Source organism: Festucalex cinctus, chromosome 10, assembly GCF_051991245.1.
Source record: "Festucalex cinctus isolate MCC-2025b chromosome 10, RoL_Fcin_1.0, whole genome shotgun sequence".
NCBI lineage: Eukaryota > Metazoa > Chordata > Actinopteri > Syngnathiformes > Syngnathidae > Festucalex > Festucalex cinctus.
In genome coordinates, this window is record NC_135420.1 from 25,543,291 (window position 1) to 25,570,441 (window position 27,151).

At 41.2% G+C, this 27,151-nt stretch overlaps 2 protein-coding genes and 1 long non-coding RNA gene across 7 annotated transcripts in view; 1 reads left to right on the forward strand and 2 right to left on the reverse strand.

Annotated features, from left to right (window-relative positions):
• Positions 1–6,156, reverse strand: part of rgl1 (ral guanine nucleotide dissociation stimulator-like 1) — a 32,013-nt gene extending 25,857 nt beyond the window's left edge. The window contains exons 1-3 of one of the 2 annotated variants that reach the window (XM_077534134.1): positions 6,119–6,156; positions 5,631–5,769; positions 4,151–4,355 (exon numbers count right to left, since the gene is read on the reverse strand). In XM_077534134.1, coding sequence (XP_077390260.1) covers positions 4,151–4,355; positions 5,631–5,752 — 327 coding nt within the window. In that variant the 5' untranslated portion in view covers positions 5,753–5,769; positions 6,119–6,156. Of the gene's footprint in view, positions 1–4,150; positions 4,356–5,630; positions 5,770–6,025 lie in introns of both variants that reach the window. The other variant, XM_077534133.1, reaches the window with a different exon arrangement.
• Positions 6,157–6,534: 378 nt separating this feature from the next.
• The window catches only part of LOC144026774 (uncharacterized), a 29,809-nt gene continuing 9,192 nt past the window's right edge, over positions 6,535–27,151 (forward strand). Inside the window, exons 1-4 of one of the 2 annotated variants that reach the window (XR_013285296.1) lie at positions 6,535–6,703; positions 7,054–7,173; positions 12,694–12,858; positions 19,364–19,471. This is a non-coding gene — a long non-coding RNA (uncharacterized LOC144026774). Of the gene's footprint in view, positions 6,704–7,053; positions 7,174–12,693; positions 12,859–19,363; positions 20,509–27,151 lie in introns of those variants that run through there. The other variant, XR_013285295.1, reaches the window with a different exon arrangement.
• colgalt2b (collagen beta(1-O)galactosyltransferase 2b) lies at positions 7,830–27,001 on the reverse strand. Of its 3 annotated transcripts, none has more exons than XM_077533758.1 (12): positions 26,366–26,995; positions 19,688–19,798; positions 19,361–19,478; positions 19,037–19,171; positions 17,636–17,840; positions 15,889–16,008; positions 14,266–14,339; positions 14,061–14,167; positions 13,569–13,701; positions 12,689–12,816; positions 12,299–12,505; positions 7,830–9,462 (listed from the first exon to the last, which is right to left on the reverse strand). In XM_077533758.1, exons 1-12 carry the CDS (start codon positions 26,596–26,598, stop codon positions 9,189–9,191), a joined length of 1,845 nt encoding a protein of 614 aa, XP_077389884.1. In that variant the 5' UTR covers positions 26,599–26,995; the 3' UTR covers positions 7,830–9,188. The 3 variants fall into 3 exon arrangements, with proteins under 3 accessions (XP_077389884.1, XP_077389886.1, XP_077389885.1); XM_077533760.1 differs by lacking the exon at positions 26,366–26,995 and adding an exon at positions 26,214–26,326; XM_077533759.1 differs by lacking the exon at positions 7,830–9,462 and adding an exon at positions 11,177–11,516 and having other exon boundaries at positions 26,366–27,001.

The window sequence follows — 27,151 nt, forward strand, 5'->3', positions numbered from 1 at the left end:
AATTTTATAATAATTTATAAAATTGAGTTAAAATTTGTGTTGATGTCCTTTTATCTGCCACTAGATGGCATAATTGCATTCATAAGTGCATTTTTCTTCATATTAAGAGCTATCTATCTCCCACTACAGGCTTTCCAATAGTGGCGTTAAAGGAACTTTAAATTAACTCCAAATTAACATACTTATTTTGACACCCCTTTATGTAGAAAAAATCCTAACGTGCATCCCCTGTGCAGAATATCTTGAAATAGCAACACATATACACTGAAATCTGATTGGACAAAAATGAATAAATAAATACATTTTACGCCCACATGTACTGGCAGCAGGAATAGCATAACTACTTTGAGTACTAGGGTCATCATACCAAAGAAATCTGACACTAAACAATAGTTGGCGATATAATAACGCGGCAATTTGATACATCAGTGACTCATCATCTGTATCAGAAACAAAGGTTTTGTTCACAATAAGTTTGTCTCCAGTTCTTCTACTTAAGTACAGAGTGTGGGTACAGTACTTTCGCCACCTGTTTTTGCAAAAAAAAAAAAACACACATCAGGCGAGCTGCTGTGAGAGTCTCATGATAATCGGTGAACTCTTTGATAACGGGGCTCCCATATCATCTCTCGAGTAGCGATTACGGTAATCAGGTCTGCCGCCTCTTTTTTGTTTTTCTTTTTCTTTTTATAACTGGCATGGTTTCATAACATTGTACACCTTAAGTGAGGGAAATAAAGTGACTTGACCGGGAGAAACACATTAGGTCACACAAGAGCCTTCCACTGGCTCCCCTTGCTTTTTTATTTTTTATTTTTTATTTTAATTTATATAAACGGTATCGTCAAATTAGTCAAGACTCTGATTGGGAGAATTTCTACCGTATGTTAATAAATCCATCTCTTAAAATGGTCCAATTTTGAGAGTTGTCATTCTCTACCAATCTACATATTAGAGCTGCAACAACTAATCAATAATATCGATACGGATCAATATTTATAAGTGTTGGCAATGGATTTCATGATCAATTTGTCACTCAGCCACTGCCTTGCACTATTATTACGTCAGATGTTCGCGCGCAACGTCACAGAGCGCACACGAGTCATGGTCAAATATTCACAGATATGTAATCTATATTTACAGCATTATGTCATCGGAAAAACAAAACAAAACATCCTATTTTGTAGTGTTTTTTTGCGGTGTGCACACAACCAATATTTGCACACTTAAGGCTTTATTGTTACATAATTCACAGGAATCCTGCAGCTCTCTTTATGATGACTTTTATTGCCTTATAACGCTGTAAAAGTCACAAGGCGCTGATGGATGCAGTGAGTGAGCGCTCCCTAACCTCCCCCAAGGCCGGCAAACAATGGTCGGAAAGCGCGCAGCCAGCAGTGAGGATGCGCGAGCCAGGATGTTAAGACAAGCGACATGGCGGCCAAACCGTCCGCACAAGCAACTGTGACAACGGCGCGCGCACACACTGACGGCGGCTGACACGTTGCGGTGACATCATCCTCGAAATGAAAGTTGTAATATTTCAACGGAAAGCAACATCCACATATATAGATATCTTTCAATAAAGTCATTTTAAGAGAATTTAGTTGTCACATTATAATTTGGGGGATAGAAAGTTGAATTTTTCAATTGTCAGAATATTATAATTTTTGAGTACGAAAGTTGAATTTTTTTTCATAAAAAAATTCTGAATATAACAATAAGTATAATTGTAATTGTTGTAATATTACATGATATATTTTTAAATAAACAATATGAGCAAAGTTAGATTTTTTTAGATAGTTATATAGTTACAGGTAAGGCATATTACAAAAATTAAGTTAAAAAAAAATAATTTTTTCAAGATAAAAGTCTGAATATTTAAAGAACAAATATTCAGGATGTTATTTTTTTTGAGAGAAAAAAGTTCAAGGATAAAGACATTTTTAAAATGATGTAATATTATAAGACATTTTTTGAAAAGAAAAGTCAAATAAAAATCATAATATGAAGAGATAAAAGTTGCATTTTTTTAGACAAAATAAATGCCCATTTTCAAGAAAAATATGTTTTAAAATTAAGTAAATTATGTAAATTAATTCAGTAAATTAAGGTTGATATAGACACTTGATTATGATTACATTTCATACTTCATGAATAAAGTTGGACTTTTTAAGGGTACGAGTACGATATAAGAAAAAAATATATTTTTGACACACATTCGTAATATTACGACACTAAACAAAAACAAAAAAATCATAATAAATCAAATTTTTAAAGATAAAGTCACAATATTTTTCTTGACACATTTTTTTTTTTTTAATATTAAGCACTATTCTTGTAGAAACCACCATGATCTTGTTTATGTTTACTTGTTTTTTGTTTTTTTTTCTTTCTTCCCCCACCAAAAGAGAGGGTGACAACAGGGTCCTTTCAGTACACATCCAAAACCTCCTTGTACCGAAAATGACAAGAGGAAAATTGTTGATGTTAAAATGTTGGCACTACTTTGTGCCAGGAACAGATGAATTCACTTGACATTGTTTCCTAAAGGGGGACTAACAGTTTTACATTTAGAACCACTTAGAAGTCGGGCAAGAGATTTGGAGGTCGCACTTTATTTCCTGTCACCCAAACACTTGAAGCACCCTTTTTGATGGCTCGCCAACCGCACGTGCATGTCACAGCATGTCAGTCCCACCGTGACAAAACGCAGACGCTGACATGCGACCATAAATTTTTGCCGAGCTCAGATTTAGCCCGTGACACGCATCAGGAGTCATTTCTGGGATTCTGCACTCAGGGGAGTCGGTTTTCTCTGTCAGTGTGAGGTCAGCGCTCCTCCCCGGTTCAGTTACTCGAGGTCACCGTCCGGTTTGTGTTTTTGGATGCAAAGAGAGGAAGGAAATGAAGGGCACGTGACCGCCAGCTTTGTTTTGTAAAAAGAATTCTATTCCTGAACGTTCCCTAGTTGGGCTCGCATCCTTGACGACGCAACTGCAGAAAGAGCGCAAGCCAAGGCCAACATCTGCCAGCTTGTTTAACAAGACTGGAAGAACCCGTGATTCCCTCAAATGAAAACACAGAAGAGAGCAGACTAAACAATTGAGTGTACAGCAGTGAACCCCGTGATTATTGTGAAATTGTCAAATATTCTATTCATGGCAAGTTTCTCGAAACAAGATCTGTTCTTGGCAAATCACGCAGCCGCTGTGCTACCCACCTGATGAAAACATTGAACTCCTAGATCAGGCGTTTGCGCAAAGCTGTTACTTCACGTTATTATGAGGCTTAAAAATCTGAAGTCGTTGTGGATTAAGCTTGATCACTCTCCGAAGCACCCACTGATGTTGCAAGGCTCACAGAATATTGTGTTCTATTGCTATAAAAACATGGAACCTAACAAAAGCAAGATTAGAGTTTCTTCTTTCATCAGGGGAAAAAAGTATGTTTTTATCTGTTTCCGTTTTTCAGCAATTAGCATTAGAATATAGCTAAGTTTCATCAGTACTCACAAATCTGCTTAGAACTGTGGGGAAATCAGCTTGTTTTAACATGGCCCTGGTTGATCTCTTATACTCTGCTGCCACCTGTTGGCCATTTTTTAATAACTACCATTGCTTCAACTGTTCTCTGCAGTAGAGAGGCTGCCTTCTGTATGCTCTTGCATAAAAACGGATAAATATGTCATAATACATTTTAAATAGAACATTTTTGGGGAGCAAATGAGTTCATGATATTAAAAAAAACAAAAAACTAGAAAGGCAGTCTCAAAACAGAGGTTTCCACAATCACCTCTCACTTGGCTTGCAACAATGTCCTGACATCTCCCCCCCTAAAGAATGTCTCTTTCCACAGAAGAATGAATGCAACACAGCCAGTCACCAGCCAACAACAACCCTTTTGTAACCACAAATTGGGAGAGTACACACGAAAAACAACTAACAAAGCCTTTTGGATTAAAGGTTAAACATCCCCAACAAAGACGAGTCCAGTTGCCCAGTCACACCTGGACGACTGAGAATCTACAGAGACATTTAGCCAGGCCATAGCCTTGTCTAAAGAGGAAAATGTGCTTTGGTGCCATCTATGGGTGGGGCTCAATTACTCTACTCAATTACTTTCATAATCGCCAGAAGGGCTTACTCACCCAGTGTCGTGGGCTTCCTTCCGGCGAGCGCGCCTGGTACCTTTGCAGGGCCACCCCTCCGTCGCCCTCCAGAAGCAGGGTGCAGTCCAGGTCGGGGCAGTGGTGGCCCATTACTGGAGGCCAGGGTAAGATGGTGGCCAGCGGGTATTGGGAGATCATGCTGACCATTTGCCTCAGCCCTCCGGACGCCAGCACATGCTCCAGCCTGGATGGAGTCCACAAGACAAAAAAAAATCAATCTAGTTTTCACCGGCCTCCTCTGTCTCCTGCTGCGCGTGGAAGTCGGCTGGCCAGTGCCACTCGAGCGCGTGAGTGATTAAAACTCTTGTTGTCTCTCCTTTTTTTTTCCTTCCCCCCACCATTCATCCCAGTCAGAGGGGAGGAGAGATGAGGAGGAGGGGGGAGGAGCCTTCACAAAACACTGGAGTGAACTCCAAGACAGGAAAGCTGAGATAGACAGCAGGATGTTGTGCCAGAGCCTCCAAGAATCCAAAACAATCGAGGCACATTTTCCTTTTTCCACTGACGAGGGAAAATTCATTAGGTACACTTACACAATATAATGAGAAAATGTCAACCTTTACAAAGCTTGGTCAAATCTTTCCACGATGATCTATAGAAATGTCTTGAAACATCAATTGAATTAACAGATTTTTTTCTCAATTCGTTATAAATGTTTGATGATAATGAATTACTGGGACTGAGACTGAGAACTATAGTAGGTATGTAGAAATGGATTTTTAGAGATGAATTATTTAAAAAATAATAATAATAATTTGGGGTTGCATAAGGACTATGCTCTTTGTAGAGGGAGATTTTTAAAAAATAAAGTTCTGGTACTGGCTTGCATCGCTGTAGACTTTGCAATTGTACCTAATAAAGTGAGCACACAATTAAGTGACAATCTAAGTGCGTTCAAAGGCCAAACCATCACCCACATGATCAATGTGTAACATTTCTGCTGTGTGAGTGCATGCGGGGGAGTGTACGTGAGCAAGTCTAGGCCAAGTCATGTGTAAAACTCGGCTCGTCAAGAGGATTAGACCAGAGCTGGTGTGCACAATGCGCTTGGAATCAGCAGTTAATGTTGTACAGTGCGCTTGTCGCGCTTCTAAATCCGCTTCCTACTGTCAGACTTTGCATCCTGTTGTTTTTAGAGTAAATAAACAACCCATGGTGTGAACACACATATAAAAGACACACACGCACACAGTGCTGCGGCATCAACTTGTGTCAGTGACTCACGACTGTGACTCAATCAGACAAAATTTCTCTGGAAGCTTAATGCAATACGTCTCCTCTGAAAATACATTTGCGCACATATAAAAGGAGTGAGTCACGAGCACTTAGGAAACATGTCAATCATTAAAATGCCACTGTAACAGGCCGTGATAGCCCGAGTGTGTGTGTGTGTGTGTGTGTGGGTGGGTGGGTGTGTGTGTGTGCGTGTGTGTGTGTGTGAGGAGAAAAAGCAAATCACCCAGTAATGCCCAGGATGAAGTGTTCTCCTTCCTCCGTTTCCTGTGCCACTTTGAAAACATCACTGGATGGACATTCAACTTCCTGACATCCAACAAGGCCTACTGGAACTTGGACACACATGGAAAGTTTTGCTTCACCTGCAATATGTGGAACATGTGGCGGTATTAGGAAAATTGCAATTTTATTAAATGAGTTTGAAATTATATTATTATTATTATTATTATTATTATTATATGTGCTTTGGATTCATAATAGTTGTAAAGTTATGTTTTAAACCATTAATGGATATAATAATTCAAAACATTTTAAGGGGTGGGGGGAGGTGGGGATCAATCACTCAGGCTAAGACCCTACCACAAATAAACAATTAATATCGATAAATGTTTGACAAACCTTTGCCAGGGCCAGAGGCGAACCTTTAAATGGCAATTCTTCTCTCCATTAAGGTAATATTCGCGTCTATTAATAATTATTTTTGCTTCTTACCATTTTCTTCTACATCTTCTTCGCGGGCTCAATCAAAAGGATTACTAACTTCCGTGTTTACGTGACGCAAATGTGACGAGCACTAGTGTTTGACTTGGGAGATTTTCCTTACCGTTAAACGGGGATCTTTTTTTTCAATGACCCAGAAAATTTGCCTAATATTTTCTGTATTGTGATTTTTTTTTTCTCCAATGCTTTTTTTACGAGCTAAATCAAAAACGTTGGTCACTTCATGGATCACCTGACGCAGCTGCGACGTAATGCCAGATGTATTATTATTATTATTATTATTATTATTATTATTATTATTATTATTATTATTATTATTATTATTATTATTATTATTATCCAAGCACTAAATAAAATGTGTTGTTCGTTTAATCGTTTGACGTAATCGTGACGTAACTGTCGTCCGTATAAAATGGCGACGCCACTGACGGCGACGTCGAAGAGGCTGTTTACTTCAATTTTGTTCATTCAGCTCCAAAATAAAGTAAAATGAGCAGGTCGAGAGGGGCGGTGGTAAAAGACTGAAGCACTTCAACTCGAGTCTACACTTCCCTCTTCTGGTTAAAATAAGAACACGTAAGTAATTTAAAAGTGGCCAATTGTATCTAATGACCAGCAGATGGTAGCGTAACGCCGCGCAGGTTTCACAGTATATCACTGGAAACGCGAAACAAATCAATTAGAAGCGGCATCTTGATTGATAATTTATAATTTATTGGTGTAATATACTTCCAACAGTTTATTCTCTTCATTCTGTAGCATTTCTCAGGCCTGCACTTCTTCCAGTATGCATTCTGGTTGTAAGATTATCTGTCCAATCAGATTTCAGCCTCTATGTGTTACCATGTCAATCTAATCTGCCCTGGGCCTTCACAATCATGTAACTTATTTCTTTAGCCAATCAAATTTCAAATTCATCCTTGCAGGACCAGAGCGCTGACCCTTGATGACCACATCATTTTTCCCTCCACTGATTTGTTGTTCACAACAACTGTAACAGTTGGACTAGCAAAACACATCTGAACAGTTAACAATCAGCATTTCTGGTGAGTATGGTGTATTGTATTTACATTTTTTTTTATGTCCATGTAATGTTATCAGGTAAATCTAAATAAATAACCTCAACACCCATTATCTTATTTCTCATGTAAGAGCGACATAATATGGATTTCTTTGACAACTCAAAACAGTGCCAGGTTGTCTTAACCCAGCACAAGGCCCCACTTTTCTCCTAATTTGCCTCTTCAGCTCCTCCTGCAGACAGGAAGTATAAAACAGCACGTGGTCCTCTTCCTTAATCACCTTCACCTCAACCTCAAATTCATTTATGGGGCCACATGTTCCCTTTCAAGTTGGAAATCTTTTTTTATGGAGCACGGTTGTAAGTTGTGTAACACCACCGGAGGCTGTCTCGCCAGGAGGTCATGAGAACAGAGCTGTAGTAGTTTGTTTGTGCGGAACACCAAAATATTCTCGACTCGATGAAGGCTGGCCCATGTTATTAGTTAATATTACATGGAAAATAATCAGACGTATGTGATGTGCTCGTGTGGAAGAAAAACTGGAGCTGCTATTTTCCACACCATTTTACTCATGTACTGTTGGTTCAAAATTGTATGTGTGTTTTGTTTTGTTTTTTAAACTGTAAAATCCTCCTTCACATTTGCGGCTTTCATTTCTCAGAAGAATGAGCGACAACACAAACGAGGAAGTTGTTTTATTGGTTCATCATGAAAACAAGTCTATCAAATCAGTCTGGGTGTTTGTTTGGTGAGGACATACGTTAAAAAATCCCCTAGAATGAACCGAAATATATAATAATATATAACAAGAATACAAATTTTGTGTGTCAGACATTATGTGCGAATGATGCTCTGCTAACAAGCAGGACCCGCCTGCTGCAACGCTACATTTTGGCGAAAAAGGGTTGGGCTATGTGTGTGTGTGTGGTCATGTGACACTCTGAAATATGTGCATCCATGTGCACACCAGCTTGTAAAAAAGAAACGATGATGCTTTTGTTCTTCACAGATGACATTAATGGATTCTTTTGTTCCAAGGCTGTCCACAAGTAAACATTTCATTTTAAATAACGTAACACACCTGAAGTCTGATTTGGACACCGTATTTCCAACAAATAGTGGTCAGGGACTTTCATTTACTCAACTGCAGATGGGGAAAGGCAAACAATTTGGCATGCAAACTACCTTAAACCAATTCACTCATTCAAAGAAAGAAAGAAAGAAAGAACAGACCGTAGGCTACTCATGTTGTCCTTGGGGCTAACTAGTACCAGTTGGCACCGGGTGTGTGTGTGTTTAACTCATTGACTCCCAGCCATTTTCACTGAAGCAACCCCCTTCACTCCCTGCTGTTTTACTGGATTTTGACTGATTTTGCAAGGCCCACAGAATATTGTGTTCTATTGCTATAAAAACATGGAACCTACCAAAAGAAAGATTAGTCTCTTTCATCAGGGGAAAAAAAAAAAAAAAAAAAAAAAGTATTTCTAGCCGTTTCCATTTTGCAGCAATTAGCATTAGAATATAGCTAAGTTTCATCATTATTCACAAATCTATTTAGAATTGTGAGGAAATCAGCTTGTTTTCATCATGGCCCTGGTTGATCTCTTATACTCTGCTGCAACCTGCTGGGCCTTTTTGTAATTACTACCATTTTTTTTTCCCACCCGTTCTCTGCAGTTGAGTTGACGCACAGTTTTCGACGGTAATCGGCCCGTGCCTAATGGAGTTTGAATTAATTGATTTTTTTTTAAAGTTGCTGCTGTTTTAGTTTGCAAAAGAGTTTGCACTGCAGTTCAACGTCAGTGTTTTACAATTGCGTCTGCTGTTCCCTCGTGATGAAAAAGGAGGCAGGCGCTTAGTTTACTTGCCCAAAGTGGATGACGACCACTATTTGAGGAAATACGGTAGCACAAACGACCAAAGGATGCACGCTGCGAATAAATTAAGGTACTTCCTCGTCTTGTACGTATACAGTAACTCCGCTTCAAGTGTCTTTTCAAAACGTCTCCCAAAATGTCCCCAAAGTTCCACCAAGTTCACAGTTCGTCCCGCGAGGCCCTGGCGGCGGGCGGCGGCGAGTCGCCCGTGACGCTGTTCTGGGCCACGGCGCGGATGCGGCCCTGCTGGGCCGTCTTGCGGGCGTGCTGCCGGTCCCAGTCGGTGGCCACGGCCTCGTCGTCCCAGATGGTGGAGGTCTCGGTGTCGCTGATGTAGCCCGGCTCGCCCGTGTAGTGCGTCGGGTAGATGAGCAGCGGCTCCACCGAGAAGGCCCGCAGGTCCCGCGGCTCGTAGTGCGACATGTACTCCACGCTGGGGACGATACGGGCAAAGACTTTACAAGGCGGGTGGATGATAATAAAGATATCGACAATTTTTCATGTGAGCTGTACGGTGGTACAGCATAACAGCTAATTGCTGCTTCACCATGTTTGCTTTGAACTCTGGACTCCACTAATGCACCCAAGTCTGCACGGGAAATTTTTGGCAAAATGGTTTGTAGTGTGGCTGTAGACTTTTCAGTCATCCCAACCTGGTGCCTACAGGCCTATTCTAAAACTAGCTTAAAGTGATACTTGACTCATTGAGCCATTTTCATCAGTAAAAAGTTAATATTTTTTTCTATAATTAATGTGGTAACTATTATTTTTCATGTAAAATTAATACCTTTAAAAAGTAGTTTTTGGACTTGCTGTCGACTGATGATGACATCACCTGTGCTGAGGAAGTAGGTAACGGCCAATCATGGCTCAGTTTACTGACCAAAGTCAGAAAACAGGTGAGCCATGATTGGCCGTGACCGACTTCCTCAGCACAGGTGATGTCATCATCAGTCGACAGCAAGTCGAAAAATTACTTTTAAATGTATTACCATAATTGTCCATGAAAAATAATGAAGTTATCAAATTCATTCTGGACAAAATCTGAACTTTTCACTGCTGACAATTGTTCAATGAGATATTGTAATTTCCTAGGAGATGTTGCAGGAGTGATCATTTGAAACTGTAAACACTTGCGGGGATTTTTTTTTTTTTTAGTATTACTGTTTGTTTACTGTTTGTATGGCTGACAATATGAGCGCCACTGCCACCTACTGTACTGGATGTGCAATTACACTTTATTCTACTAGTGTGGCAAAAATAAATAAATAAATAAATAAATATCATACAGTATTTCCTGGAATTCCCCCCAGTAGTCCTGTTAGTCCTTCGGTTTTATTACTAGTACCCAGGAGGTACATTTCAAAAAGCTTGGTGACCCTACACTAATCAAATATTGAAACAAAATATTGCATCATAGCTTTAGAGAAAAAGTAAATACAGTTATAGCGTTCACTAAATGAATCTATTTAGTCTTAAAAATATATATATTGCAAGGTTTCTGTAGAAAATATCCCTTGAAACATTGTGAAACATTTGATACAGTTTGAATCCAAATGTGATAAAAAGTTGTAGAAAATTAATAACTAGCGACTGCAATGTGTTCATTGTAAAAAATACTGCATGTCGACTGTAAAAACTCTCCGTCTCATTTCTATTTCCTTTCCACCAACAATGCATTAAATCACGTGTCTACTGAGTGAATGAATGACTGTGTATTTTCACAGTAATCTATACAGGGAACACTGGACACACATCCCTGTGTATTTGCATAGTAACACACGCACACGCACAGCATCCATCCCTAGCCCGCCCCCACCGCCAGTCCGCTATCAATGGGAATCCTGTCCCCTTCTCCGAAAGGCAGGAAGAGCATTTGCCGGCCCGCATTCCTCGAAGAGAGGCAAGCGAGGGGGAGGAGTTAGCGACACAGGTCCAGTGCACAAAGTCAAACGTTTGTTGAGGGGAGCCGCGCAGAAGGTACAGAGTGGGGAAAAAAAGAAAAAACGGTCAAAAGATGCGAGGGCATGAGAGGTGTGATGGACGAAGACAAAGCAAGAGTTATTTGTTTTTATTCATTTATCTTTTAATTTATTTAGTAAAAATAAGCAAATAAATAGAAAAACAAATCATATTACATATTTAGTTTTATTAAATAATTAGATGATTAATTATGGTTAAATTAATTATTCACACGTTCACTGCCATAGACGGCTATAGACGTCAAAGATGATTTTTTACTGGGCTGGCAGTGAATGAGTTAAAATCAAAACAAAAGCATAATTATTTATTGTAAAAAAATAAAATAAAATCATTTCAATAAAAAAAAATCCTAATGTACAAAAACTCTTCAATGTGCCGCCCGAGCAAAGTCATTTGCCCACCCGTGTACGAGATAGAATACAAATGGCACTGTGCGCCCTCTGTAATGTGCAGCCTCAGGAACAATCCAAGCACTGTTCACTGTGTGCATGAAGATGGTGGTCACTATTGAGAAAAAAAAAACAAAAAACAAAAAAAACAGTTTGCTGGAATAAAAAGGGATAGAAGAGGCGCTTATAACTAGAAAACGCCGTGCAAAGTGTAACAAACGACGCCTCAGGGTTTGTTCCGTGTCACCTGCTGACTCCTTTATGTAAGACTGTAGTGCACCTGCGCGCGTCTATTTGGAGTCATCAGTCAATATTTGCGCCCGCCGAGCTTGTCTAAAAGGGTCTTCCATGTTTGTGTTTGTGAATGTAACATGAACACACTCACTTGTCTTCTGTTCGCTGTATTACACTCGAAAAATGAATGCTGAAAATATTTTCTTACTATTTCCAGTGATGATTGATATGATGCTAACATGCTAGCAGGTGTTATGCTAACATGTAGCAAGATAGCAACTTGAGAACGGAATGTACCGAGGCAGAGTGACAAGCATTATAAACTGTCAACTTTGGATAATGTTGATTTTGTAGCAACAGAGATCTTTACTTTTGCGACGGTTTGATTTCGTGAAGTTCAAAGTGAACCAGGTGTTGATTTCTGATAAGTAAAAGGTGAAGAAGGAGTGAGGAAGTGAAATGTTGGGTTTGCAGTATAGGTAGAGCTGGAATTACGAAAAAAGGTGCAGAGGGGACGGAGGTAGAACATGAAACACAGGGGGCCCCAGGATGGAGCCCTGGGGCCCACCTGAAGAGATTGCTTCACATCTGTACAAGGAAAAGTCCAAACCGGTGTTGTGTTTTTTTATACAATCTGTCAAATTAAGTAAATGAAGGCCTTACTTGGGGTGTTTGTTGAACATGACAGGCAGGAACTCATCGACGGGCAGCATCTTCGTGAAGGGTTTGGCGTCCAGTAGCTTTCTGGCTCCCTGCAGCGACAGCACGTAGCCCAGCGTCCAGTAGGAGTAGTCGGCCTCCACCAGGTTGTTGACGCCGTCCACCGAGCGCTCGGGCTGCTGCACTTGCATCCGCTTGCGCCCCACATAGCTAAAGTACAAAAAAAAAAAAAAGACGATCTCGGGCTTACTGAAAAATCTCAAATTGGGGCTCCCATAAGTCAACGTACACTGCTCTACGTATGTCGTGAGTACTTGGCGATGAGTTGATTATTTTTGACAGTTCTAATTCCGAACACCTAATTTGTCAACGTGGTTTACTCTGTATTCTTACATGAGGTCCCAGTCCAGCTGGGCTTTATCCACGTCGTCCATGATGGCCTGCAGTCGTCGTTTAAAGCGGGGCTCGAACCTCACGTCGTCCTCAAGAACGAGAACTTTCTGAAGGCCACGCTCCACCACCTGCGGATCCAAAATGATGGCTTGGTACACGTGCTGCCACAGGTACGATCCTGATTTTTTTTTTTTAAAGGCTTTGAAGAACCTTTTAAAACTCAGTCATAATGTATTTTTTTAATCCAGCTTTTGACTTGGCCCCACAAAAAAAAAAAAAAAGTCCTGCTATGATCCAAAAGTTTGATCCTGATTTGAGGACACAAGATGATGGTTGGACGTTCAACAATTTTTTCATTAATCAAAAGTCGTCCAGGTCCTGAAGTAACACAGCAGCCCCGGACCATCACATTACCACCTGTTAGTTTTATGCCAGATCTTCCAAAAAGTTTTACTTTTTCTCTTGTCAGTTTTCATTAAAGGCCTTAGGGATCATCAAGATACTTTGGGTAAATTTGAGATGCCCTAAGCTAGCTTCTGTTAAGTTAGCTTGTGGTTCTTTTGCTAGCTCCTAGATGAGCCGTCGTGGCACTCGTGGGAGTAATTTACTTCAGCTGATGACTCTTGGGAAGGTTGGACCGTTCCCAGTTTTCTCCAATTGTGGATAAAAGATCTGATCTGACCATGCTTCACTGGAGTCTCAAAGTCCTGGAAATAGCATAGCAACCATTTCCAGACTTACAGATGTTAATCACTTTTCTTCTCATTTGCTCTTGAATTTCTTTGGATAGTGGCCTGATGTGTTCCTTTTAGGATCTTGCAGCGTATACTTCACTTTGTCAGACAAGGCTCGAGTCATACAGCCCCTTCGCTACTCTCACCTGGCTCCATATGGAGTGATGACTAAGGAAGCAGCCGATCTCGCCCCGGGTCAGGACCCGGCCCGAGTACGGGTCCTTGTAGCCGGGCAGCATTTCGATTCCCAGCGCCTGCAGCTGGGACGTGTTCAGAGCTCTGAGAGGTTGAGAGAAAGAAGTCACGCTCAGATTACTTGCTCGAAAAACTGTTAGTCACCCACTGCATGTCGTAGCATGCATGCTAGGAGGGGGCGGGGAACGGGATTAAGACTTTCTCAGCAGGATTAAAGCGAGAGAAGTGGATAGGAAGTTGAGAGTTTGGATAACTAGATGAGACGAGAGACCGTATAGCCGGATTTCCAGCAAGCCCCAAAGTCAACATCTGGATTTCTATTCACATACACACTGCTCAAGCATTGACCAGATCATTCGCATATACACAATACAATAATTAGCAATCTGTCCATTCACAAAACGAGCTGGGTCAAAGGTTTTGAGATTAAGACGTTGACCTACTTGCCGTCCACCGCCGCCGAGCGAGTGGCGTGCAGGCCCAGTGCCGACATTGTTTTCAACATCCGGCTTCTTCGGTCCAGCCGACGCTTCAGATTTATCAGGAAGATCTAAACATAAACACGTGACACATTCGTCTCATGTGGCGAGGAAAGGAAAAAAAAAAGACCGGAAGAGAAGTCATTTTAAAAGGCTAAAAGTCATTTACGTCATCGAAACCCATGGTGTCCTGCGGCGATGGCGGAGAGTACAGGCGGTCTGAAGGCTCAAGATTGTGGTCAACTGTGGGGCACAAAGAGAAATGTACACACCCATTTATCTTTACATTTTGACAACAGCAAAATTAAATAAATAAATAAAATCCACCATCAATCTGGCCTATAACCACTACATCTATTCTCAAATGAATTAACGAAAAAAAAAAAAAATCCTTTTCAAGTGGGATAATAAAAATAAACAACGTAGTGTTTGCAAATGTGTGCACACCCTCTTAAAACTGGAGGTGTGGCTGCATTCAGAATTCACTCATCTAATCACTAATTTAGTAGTCTTTCCTGATGTTTTTTTTTTTCTATGCTAGCCCATACTGCTATTTTAACATGTGGGAAAATGTGGATGAAATGACGAGTTTGAAGTAGTCGTCAGTTTTAATTAACATACAGGTTTCACTCAAAAGCAAAACAAAATGTCATGAAAAGCCAACTGGAACATCTGAAATTAATCAGAAGCACTTTAAATGGTGGCAGCTGCGTGCTGACTCCCATTTAACGTGGTTGAATGTGATTGGTTCATTGTGAACAGGGCTATTTACAAGGGTGTGAACACATATGCAACCACATTATTTCTGTTGCTTCTTTTTTCTTTAAATGGAGTTGTAGATTAAAGGCCACATTAACTCATTTGCTCCCAATAACGTGTAAATACGCTTTTTCTCTCCCATTTTTAAGTGTCCCAAAGACGTATTTATACGTTTTTTTGTTTTTATTCGAGAGCATACAGAAGGCTTTGATGCAGCCTCTCAACTGCAAAGAACAGTTGCAGAAATGGCAGTTATTACACAAACGGCCAGCAGGTGGCAGCAGAGTAATGGAGGTCAACCAGGGCCATGTTGAGAAAAAGCTCAATTACTCACAATTCTAAATAGATTTGTGAAAATTGATGAAACTTAGCTATATTCTAATGCTAATTGCTGCAAAATTGAAACAGATAGAAATATACTTTTTTTTCTTGATGAAAGAAGAGACTTTAATCTTTCTTTTGATAGGTTCCATGTTTTTATAGCAATAGAACACAATATTTTGTGGGCCTTGCAAAATCAGTCAAAATCCAGTAAAACAGCCGAGAGCAAAGGGGACTGCTTCTGTGAAAATGGCTGCGAGCGAATGAGTTAATGGTGGGGAAATGTTTTAAAATTAATTACCTTAGTCTATTTTTTTTTCCACAAAAACTTGGGATTTGAACATGGCGGGGTGTATAGACTTTTTATAACCACTGTACAGTATGTATTTTTCAAGATGGTATTCTAAAACCAAGTGATTATATGTTTGCTCAATGAACGTTTTATGAGCACCTGAGAGCAAAATAGTGTCCACGATTGAGTATTTCCTTTTCAAGTCATGTGTTGAGCTCTGCAGGATAGAAAGTGGAAGGGAGGACAGAAAAGCAAAAAGCAAAAGGCAGAAAAAGACAAAGCGGGCGCATTGAGGCTGACAGGATGCAATCAGAGACGCCACTGGAGGTCAAGGGGAACAGGCCGAGGAGGAGGCGGCAACGTGAGGCGTGACAGATTGCTGGAAAGCGCGTGTATACGTGCGTGCGCGTGTCAACTCACTCAAGGCCTCCGTGATGGTGTGTATGAAACTCTCACGCTCGTCTTCCACATTCTGGTGCGGCTTGAGGGGGACGGGAAGGAAGCCGTAGTGCTCTTTGTTACACACGTGCATCTGCACACCTGGAGGACACACACATATACAAATGAACAACTATTTGATTTGATTTAAATTTTAGTCAAATAAGAAAGAATATGTATTTAATGTAGCAAATGAATACAAATTGAATGTAATTTTATTTTGATTTGATTTTGAGTTATGTATTTAATTTATGTAGTATTTAATTATGGAAGGTTATTAATTTAATTTAAAAATGAGCATGCCTGTAATTATTATTAATTGATAGAAATTTCATTTAATAAAATTAATTACATTCACACATTTTTTAAAATTAATTATTTATTAATTAATTCACTCCCAGTAATTTTCACATTTCGCAATCCCCTTTGCTCTCGGCTGTTTCACTGGATTTTTACTGATTTTGCAAGGCCCACAGAATATTGTGTTCTATTGTTATAAAAACACGGAGCCTACCAAAAGGAAGATTAGTCTCTTCTTTCAACAGGAAAAAACATGGATTTCTATCTGTTTCAGTTTTGCAGAATATAGCTAAGTTTCATCATTATTCACAAATCTGTTTCAAACAGTGGGGAAAAAAACCTTTTGCAACATGGCCCTGGTTCATCTCTTATACTCAGCTGCCATCTGCGGCCCGTTTTTGTAATAACTACCATTTCTTCAAGCATTGTCTTCAGTTCAGAGGCTGCATCAAAGCCTTCTGTATGCTCTAGCATAAAAACAAAACAAAACAAAACATAAAAAACGTATAAATACGTTTTTGGGAGCATGGCAATATTTAAAATAGAACATACGTTTTCGGGAGCAAATGAGTTATGTAACTGCATTTTTCTTAATTAATTAATTTATGTAACTAACTTATTCATCTCCGAATATGTGTATTATTTTAGATCAACAAATAGGCATGTAATTTAACTATAATTAATGAATCAGTATTTACTGGAATCAATTGTACTGTGCCAAATTCCAAGCATTTGACCCTTTAAAACTTTTACCTGAGTAATACTGAAGCCTTGAAAACAACAAGGACGATCAAATTCCATGACACTCTATCCACAAGAATGTAATGTCCCTGTGGCAACCTTGTCCTACATGCAACGTGCAGGCCACTAACACACACTAATGAACGCGCTGCACAGCTACAAAATGTGCCCTTGAGCATTTTTGGGGGTTCATCAAGCAGCAAGCAGGATTTCTCTAATTGCGACGCGATGGCGGTGGTATCACGAGGTGGGGTTAAGTCGGGCAACTGGGTACCAAATACAAAAACCTGTGACCCTGCAAGCCAAAATTGTGATTCAACATACTGGCAGGCAAACGCAACACATTCTTGTCAAGTCTATGAAATGGAAATCTCCATGGTTGTGTTTGCACGTTTAACAGCACACACCCACAAACAATTCGTACACATGGTTTTGGTCATCTATCTGCTTTCACTCATGCTACAATGTCCTCTTTGTTATAAGCCAAACACGCTGATTTGACAATGAGTAAACAAATAAAAAGCAGCTTACTGTTGAGCAGTTGTGGGAAGTGACAAAGTACATGTAAGTGCAAGTATCTGTGCTTCTCTTTAAGTACGTTTGCCTACTTGTGTCAGTTGATTGGACGTTAAATACAATTGTCAGGCGGGTTCCAAATGTGCTAGTTTGCCGCGAGCTTACGACTCACCCGCCTGACGTGCGGAGAATGCAAACACCATGATGTCATCGAAGGCCCAGCTGTAGTCGGGGTGAGGCGGGTAGAAGGCAAGGTCTCGGCTGGCCTCCCGTCTCAGGTCCAGCAGGAACGTGCTGTGCACCATCGGGACCGGGAAGCAGCCCAGACGCTTCCACTCCCTGATTGGCTGGTAGTCCGGGGTTCTCTTGTAGTAGCCCTGAACGACACAACATATTGTTTTTGTGTGTTTCTTTTTTTTCATATGGATGGATGGATGGATGGCTGTTCGGGTGAATGGATGGATAGATGGATGGATGATGGATGGATGATGGGGAGATGAATAGATGGATGATGGATGGATGGATGGATGGATGATGGGCAGATGAATGGATGGATGTTGGATGGATGGATGAAAGGATGGATGGATGGATGGATGATGGGGAGATGGATGGATGGATGGATGGACAGATGAATGGATGGCTGTTCGGGTGAATGGATGGAGAGATGGATGGATGATGGATGATGGATGGATGATGGGCAGATGAATGGATGGATGTTGGATGGATGGATGGATGGATGATGGGGAGATGGATGGATGGATGGATGATGGGGAGATGAATAGATGGATGATGGATGGATGGATGGATGATGGGCAGATGAATGGATGGATGTTGGATGGATGGATGAAAGGATGGATGGATGGATGGATGGATGGATGGATGATGGATGGATGGATGATGGGGAGATGGATGGATGGATGGATGATGGGGAGATGAATAGATGGATGATGGATGGATGGATGGATGATGGGCAGATGAATGGATGGATGTTGGATGGATGGATGAAAGGATGGATGGATGGATGGATGGATGGATGATGGATGGATGGATGATGGGGAGATGGATGGATGGATGGATGATGGATGGATGATGGGGAGATGAATAGATGGATGATGGATGGATGGATGGATGGATGATGGGCAGATGAATGGATGGATGTTGGATGGATGGATGGATGATGGGGAGATGGATGGATGGATGGATGATGGATGGATGATGGGGAGATGAATAGATGGATGATGGTTGGATGGATGGATGGATGATGGGCAGATGAATGGATGGATGTTGGATGGATGGATGGATGGATGGATGATGGATGGATGGATGATGGGGAGATGGATGGATGGATGGATGATGGATGGATGATGGGGAGATGAATAGATGGATGATGGATGGATGGATAGATGAGTGAATGGATGGATAGACGGACGGATGATGAACAGATAGATAGATGGAAGAATGATGGGTGGACGATGGATGGACAGATGAGTGGATGATGAATGGATGAAGAGTTTGAGGTCTGGATGGATGAATGATGGACAAATGGATGACCGGACGGATGTCTGGGATGTACCTGTGGGGTCATGCCGCACCAGTAATTGGAGTACAAGGAACGGGACTCCAACATGGGGGCGGCCACGGTCAAGTTCTCGGCAACGAGAAGGTTGAGCACACGCGGGTTGGTCAGCAGGTTGTCGCTGTCTACAAACTACACAACCGAAAAACCCAGGCAGACTATTACGAAACATACATTTGATTTACTAAATGAATAAATCCAGTTAAGAGATTGGACAGGAAAAAGATTGAAGTCAGAAATCAATTGTTGTAAATGCTGGATTGAAATGACTGCAAATCGCACTGACAACCATTTAAAACCATTTTGGCGTCTTTCTCTTACCAGTATAAAGTCGGCCCAGCGTTCCCTGGCCGCCTTGAGCGCCGCCTGCCGCAGCTTCATCACGTGGTTGAACCTGGACGCAGGCCAGTGCTTCGGACCCCACTCGTCAGTGTAAGACCTAAAATACAATATATATATATTATAATAATAATACTGGATCCGTTTTAGAAGTTGGCAACTTGGAAAAATGGAAAGTGACAACATGCTAGCTTGTAGATGTTGGTGAAAACTAATTCAAAGTAAATAAAAGAAGAAAAAAAGATAGGAAACTCAAAACGAAATAGAAAAGTAACTCAAATGAAAATTGCAAAACTGCTAACGGCTGACCTGGGCTCCTCCATGGGCCTCCACTCCACGTAATGGTAGAAGCGCTGCGCGTTCTTCAGCCATTCTCGCAACATGGCCGTGGTGTTGTCCACGTTGTGGTCGGTGGCGGCCCTGAAACGACACCGACGTTAGAGCTGATGACTCGCTTGGATTATGGTGGACAAAAGAATTGGGACGTGTGTGCCAGTTACAAGTCATAAATGAAACGCGTCTTGTTTCATCACGATTTTAGCTTGACAGTTTGGGTTTTTCGTGATTTTACTGTTTTTGTTTGACCTTCTTTTATGCTCGGATTGATCTTAATGTGACTCCGGTTATTACTTTGCATTTGTAAAGCACTATGGAATCTCTCCAACACAAATAAACCTTACCTCGCCTCTTTCATGTAGTGCGTTTGGGTATGCGCATTCAAACCAAAAGCATGTACCAACAAGCTTGTACACGTGCATGTGCATGTGTGTGTGCGTGCGTGCGTGTTCAGTCATACAGAAGGAAGTCGCCGCGTGACGACTGCTTGTTGTTATTTCATTCTGTGCCAGTAAAAGTAGGCAACACCTGACTCTGTCTGTACTGTAGTAATGAGTAGAGACGCAAACACATATTTACACGCTTCTTCAACCGCTAACACGCTCTTGTGAGACACATACATGTGCTACAACAAGACAGTAAGTGACACGTTCTAGCTTCAGGCTATTCAGGTCATGCAAACATACGGTACATAAATCTGGATGAAAGGAGACAACACTACATGGATTATGGATTATAAAATGATTAGCTATCTAGCTAGATAGCTAATCCAGTTAGCTATTTTAGGTAGCTAGCCAGCCAGCTAATATAGCTAGCTAGCTCGCTAGCCAGCCAGACAGCTAATCTAGCAAGATAACTAGCTAGCCAGACAGCTAATCTAGCAAAATAGCCAGACAGCTAATCTAGTTTACTAGCTAGGTAGCCAGACAGCTAATCTAGCAAGATAACTAGCTAGCCAGACAGCTAATCTAGCCAGAAAGACATACAGACAGCTAATCTAGCCAGCCAGACAGACAGACAGCTAATCTAGCCAGACAAGCAGACACAGACAGACAGCTAATCTAGACAGACAGACAGACAGATAGATAGATAGATAAAGAGCCCCAAATTTTGCAACTCCGTTAATACACTATTTAAAAATAAAGGCCCTCCAAGTGTGATGCATGCGTGCGTGTCTACACAGTCCAAAATAGACTTTGCAAGAGAGTCACAGCAGCGAGCAGTGGAAAAGTCCACCAAACCAAATGTGTGCTTATGTTTATGTGTGTGCACACTTCCAGGTAAGAGAAACTTGTCGTTTGCTAATAGACGTGTTATTCTTCAGTATTGCCGGCAAATGACAGCGAGCGGTGGCGACTGACAGCTGCTTTCGGCGCACGTTATTTTACTTGTGAGTGCCAGGGTGTGTAATTTGGTGATAAGTAGTACAAAAAAAATTGCACGTGTCAGGTTGTTGTTGTTGTGTGAGTGTGGGACAGCAAATACAATGAAAACATCAGGGGCCCCAACATTGACCCCTGCGGAACACCATACAGCAGTGGGGCAACCCAAGCTAACACAAAACGTCTTGCTGGCCAAGTTGGATCTAAACCATCAACATATTGCAATCAAAGTTGACACATTAAAGACCAAATTGCTTCCTTTTAGCTTATTGTTGACATGTTTTGAATGTGGTTGTTTTCACTGACTTTTTAGTGCAGCTTCTCCTCAGTGGCTCTCGTCTTTTTTTGTTTTTTCACGTGTGCGCACCGACGGCCCTTTCCCCTCTCAGCTCTCCGAGCGAGCACACACTGTGACTTTCCACGATGACTAACGCGATGATGACGACATCTGCCTGCGTCTTCATTGCTGCTTTTTTTTTTTTGCATCTGTATAATGAAGCATCACTGTCAAACGTCAAACGCAAAATATTACACGCCCGCGGCCAGTTTTATCAAGTGGATGTGATGTAGTCAGGACGCGAGAATACATTTGGTGGCGAAAGTCACAATAACAACATTACGTTGAGATAGCAACACCTGGAGGCTGATATCTGATTGGACAAAAAAAATAAATAAAAAAATCTAACCTCCACATATACTAGAAGCAGTGCATCCATGAGAAACATTACAAAATAAACATTTGTAATATTGTTTCCTGTAACATGTGACGTCGCCCTTAAAGATTGATAGTAAACTGCAGCCTCATTATTCTGCACCCCGAAGGTGTTTTAGTTACCTTCTCATTTCCTTCGCTGTCTTGGTATATAAACATCTGGACAACACGTGTCCAGGGGCCCCACTTATTGGAACCTGCAACTCTTCTGACCCTTCACGACATAACAAGGTAGCCCAAGAATAACAAACTTCAAGTCGTGTTGATGCTATAATGGTTTGTAATAAACAGATATCATTCCCTACTTTGTATTATATTAGTGGACGAACCAGGATACATTTTATGATCACCGTTACTGCATATTTTCATTTTTACCCCCCAAAAATAAAAAATCTGAATGTTAATGTATTGCATCAAATATATTTGCCAAATCTAAAGTTAAGTAAAGCTGTGTAATGACAGCAACAAAAAAATAATAATAGCAAAAAGAAAAAGAAAAATTGGTCTGACATGGCCACTTTAGAGCGTCTCGTTGTCAGCCATGAGTATGCGGAAGTCACAATTAGAAGGTGGGAAAGTGGATTAAAACAAAACAAAACGTTAAAAATGCCTGACATGACAGCCAAAGAGTTGATAGGAGCTTGGCACTGTGGGGCCACTTTAGAGTGCATCGTTGTTAGCCATGAGTGCATGCATGTCACAGAGAGAAGGTGGAAGAGCGACTTAAAAAAAAATGATTTAAAAGTCTAACGTGACTGACAGCATTCCAATGCTTCTGGCTAGTGTGGCCATTTTAGAACGCCTCATTGTCAGCCATAAGTGCATGCACATCACGGAAGGAGATTTGAGGCGAGGTAAAAAAAATAATAATAATTTAAAAGTCTGGTGTGACAACCAGTGTGTTGACATGAGCTTGGAGCTGGTGTGGCCGGTTTAGAACGCCTCGTTTTCAGCCACGAGTGCATGCACGTCACAGACGGACGTTTGAAGCGAGGTAAAAAATAAAAAATGTTAAATAAGTCTGGATGTGACTACCGGTGTGTTGACATGAGCTTGGCGCTGGTGTGGCCGCTTTAGAGTGCCTCGTCGTCACACGGGAAAAAGTGTGGGATATTTTCACCGCTCAAACGTGCTAATTTGTTAGCATCAAGAAGATGCTTGACAAAGTAGATTGTAGAGGTGATATCTGATTGACAGTCGAGCAGGACGTAGCTTCAGCACATCCGCATCATTCCCCGAATCTCAGCATAATCTTGTAAAAATACGCTCGATATTTGAACGTCTTTCCCATGAAGGCCGAGAAGAAATAGAGCGACAAATTCCTCATGAGTCTCAGCGTCAACAAAAATGTGGACTTGCGCTCAAGTGTGACATTCCGTAGTCACATTCAAGGTTACGCGGAGGCTTGCGTCTTTGCCCCCAACGCTATTGAAGTGCACATAAAAGGCGCTGAGGAAAACACGCGGCATTGAAGGTGTCACTTGAGACATGCGACAAACAACAACGAGGGATGTGACTCGAAAATGATGCTTTCCCACGTCGAGTATGAAATCAGTGAAGCCAAAAGCAGCACCAGGTTGCCAGTCTTTTGGAATTCTGTCCCAAAAACAAGCAAAGCCACAAAATTCGGTTTCCCTCCTGCGGGGCAGCGAAAGAGAAGAAACACAAACAGGCCTCTAATCAAGCTCTGGGATGTCATCAGTTGTTTTTTTGTTTACACCACGCCGGCAAATAAATGCCGATAAAACGTTCCCATGAAGACTTTTGTCTTCGGGGGGCTGCACGGGGCTCGTTTGGGAAAGTCGGGCTTTGGCAAAAGGAACATGGCTGACTTTGAGCTACATTGTCATGTCAAATGAAAACGCTGATTAATGATTTGAAAATACATAAAAAAAAAAATAAAAAAAAGTTTTTTTTATTAGTTATAATAAAACAATATTGGCAACATTTAATCTTGATTTTAATTGACTCAAAATAGTAAATGTGATTATTCTGTTCTTTATTTATTTTTTTACAGAACAATTAAAAACTGTAAAATGTCATCTCGCGTGTCTGCAGGCAACACACCTGCCATGATGAAACACAGCTTTGTGATCTAGTCAAATTTGAAGAAAGTAATTAGTCCAACGGAATTAATTACACATCTGCTCGCTTAATAATGACACCCAAAAATAAAATAAAAACACAGACAACAAGGCAAACATGGATGAAAAGGAATGTGCCATATTTTTGCCATTTGGGTAAATTTTTCCAACAATGCTGGATTGAAAGACAACATATTACAGAAGTTGTATTGAAAATCTGTGATAATGAGCCACATGCTGCTTCACATTACATCAGAACAAAGATGTATTGACAGAGCCACAACAGTATGGTTTGTAATTGCCTATGCATACCACCAGATGGCAGCACAGGACTTTATTTCTATTAGACGAGGCTATGGCTTAACTAAATGAAGCTCTTCCACTCACGTCAACATAGTTTCTTGTTTATATTTGTAGTTTGGACATAGTTATGGCAGCTAACTAATGATTAATCAGATATCAAAGTTAGTATTTTTGGATTTAATTGAAATGTATTATATATTTTTCTGATATATATTTTTTTAATTATATAAATAGCTCTGGGGGAAAAATGAGACAAAAAAAAAAAAGATATTTTAACATAAGCGTATATCCTGTCTCAATAGTCGCCCACATCTGGTTTGCATGACTCAGCATAATGTAAACTAATTGTTTTCATGGAAGCCTTCCATGTGCGCGAAGGATCTCCATGCAGGCTAATCAGTTGAAATATCAACTGATCCACAAAGAGCAATTTGAAACATTTTCCTGCCTGCTTATCAACCCGCTGTGATTACGTTTTCGACGATGGATTTGAAAAAGACGTCATGACGGGATAATAAAAGTCAGCTGCAAAATGGCAATCGGAATTTTGGATTTGCTTTTGGAGAGTTTCCAAAAAACAAAACAAAAGTTGCGTCACAGGTGGACGATATGACTAATGCAACACACATTTCAATAAAAATCGAGAACTCGATATAAACAATTATCATAACATCTACACCACCTCGTGTTATCGTGTGACTTGATTGGAATCTGATTGGTTCATTCACAGTCACATCACCCACTTTGAAGAGGGTGTGCACACTTGTTCAACAACATCTCAGATTGTTTATTTTGACTACTCTGCTCGAAGATCCATTTTAAATGAGGTTGAGTTTGAAAAGATTTGAAATCATTTATCTTCTAAGTTTTGTCATCACAAAAACGTGGCATTTGAACTGGGGTGTGTACACTTCACATGTACTCTCTGGGTAGGAAGGAAGGAAAGAAGGAAGTGAGGAAGGAAGAAAAAGTTGGATGTATAGGAGGGAACGAAGGTAGTAACTTGGAAGGTAATAAGGAAGATAAGGAAGGAAACAAGAAATGAAGGAATGTTGGAAGGAAAGAAGGTATTTCGATAAGTAGGCTAATTAGGTAGACAAGTAGTCTTTTTCTTTTAACAAACGTCTGCTAGCTTGAAGATTATAGCGTCTGCTTGCGTCTTCTTCTTCTTGCTATTAATCACGCTAGAACTCTTCCAGTAGAGCTCAGTGCTGCCTGGCATGTTGTGGCAAATTGTGGTACTACGTTGAAAGTGCGCAAACTCATTAAAAAATAATAATCTGAATGATGAGGCGCGATGTGTCGTTGGTTGACAGCACTCCAAATACTGGTTTGCATTTTGCGTGATTTATCACATTCTTCGACGGCCCAGTGAGTTTTTCTCAGCGTTCCGCCACTTTTCATGCCGACGTCTCACAGACGGGAAAAAACACACATAGACGGGAAACGCACACAAAAACATCACCGCCGCCTGAAGCGGAAGATAAAAGATAAAAGAAAAAGAAAAAAAGCCTTGACAAGCCCAAAAGTGTGGCAGAGGGCCAACATAGTGACTGACTGTCGCGCTCGTGCTTGACTTGACGGCCTCGTAATAACTCGTACGACGTGACGTCAGCGTGAAAGACAATATAACGTCACGACGGTCACGTCATTCATTTTTTTTGTGTGTTTTATTTTGACTGACAACGCTACAACAAATAAGAAAACTCACCTCATTCACCTTCAATATAGTTTTTTTTTTTTTTTTTTTTTACTCTTTACTAGACTGTCCCGGTGTACCTAATTAACTGACCTCCCCATTGCCTTTCCACGTGATCCAAATTGAGCAGCTTCGCTCCACATTTTTGGACACGCATGACTTATTTTAGCCCCACTAATAACACCCCCCCCCCCCCCCCTCCCTCCTTCTTCTCTTTTAATCCTGCTGTCAAAGCAACTTAATGTCTCCTTTTAAGCACCCCCGGTCGCGGTTTATGATTCTATCGTCTCTTCATAATAATGCACTAAAGAGAGTTTACCTGCTGCTTTATGGCCGCCTCCGTGCACAGTCAGACTCTGTCACTAATGCAAAACGGCGCTTTCAAGTGCACACAATTAAAAAAACAACAAAAAAAAACTTCTTGTAACAACAATGATGATATGGCGGGCCGCAGCGAAGTGTTGCACTGACCAGACCGCGATGCGCTCCTTGGGGTAGTCCAGCCTCTCGATGCATCCCAGGTGCTGAGCGAGGCTGTGCTCCGCGTTGCGAGCCACAATGGCGATCAGGACTTTGGGTCGGAGCAAGGCCGACTCACGCGCGGGGCTCGCGTCCGCCGCCCCCTGCACCAGGGTCACCGGTTCCGAGCCCGTGGCCGCGCCGACCCAGAGAGCGCACAGAGCGGCCAACAGCAGCAGAGGCATCTCGTCGGCTTTCCTGGTTGTGTTGCTGCTGCTGCTGGACCCGCCCGCACTCACCGAGAGTGAAATGTGGAGTGTGTGTGAGAGAGAGAAGGGAGGGAGCGGGTGAGAGAGACTCCTGCCCTGTCACACCTTCACCTTGAAGCCACTCAGCAACTTTTGAGATACAGAGGAAAGCCGCTACTAGGAACAATCAGCATTTAACTGACAACCAGTATAAATGCAAAAAAATAAAAGTACTGCAAGGCTTGAAAGTTTCGCAGCGCTGTTTACAAAGCAAAATTATAATTTTGCGCCTCATTAGAACACAATGAGTAGCAAAAACAGAACACACTCCAGCTAGGCTAGCAACAAGTTTCATCTAGCTACTGTTGCGGCTAAACACGATGCGAAATCGCACAATTCGTCATAAACTCTACATTTCTAACAAGTGTTGTTCTGACGGAGGGAAAGGCCATGCTAATTGCTAAGCTAACGCGTTTAACACCTGAAGTATAGGCTACTTGGGTGATGAGACCACTTTTCAAAGATATCTGGGTGGAACTGTGTCAAAACG

What these genes read in the sequence shown, in the direction of transcription:
- colgalt2b (XM_077533758.1), bottom strand. Translation starts at nt 26,598, where the DNA reads ATGCCTCTGCTGCTGTTGGCCGCTCTGTGCGCTCTCTGGGTCGGCGCG. An exon ending in CACCATCACGGAGGCCTTGA is followed by an intron (nt 14,340 to 15,888) that starts GTGAGTTGACAC and finishes TGTGCCCCACAG; the next exon opens with TTGACCACAATCTTGAGCCT. An exon ending in TCGGCGGCGGTGGACGGCAA is followed by an intron (nt 13,702 to 14,060) that starts GTAGGTCAACGT and finishes TCAACCTCTCAG; the next exon opens with AGCTCTGAACACGTCCCAGC.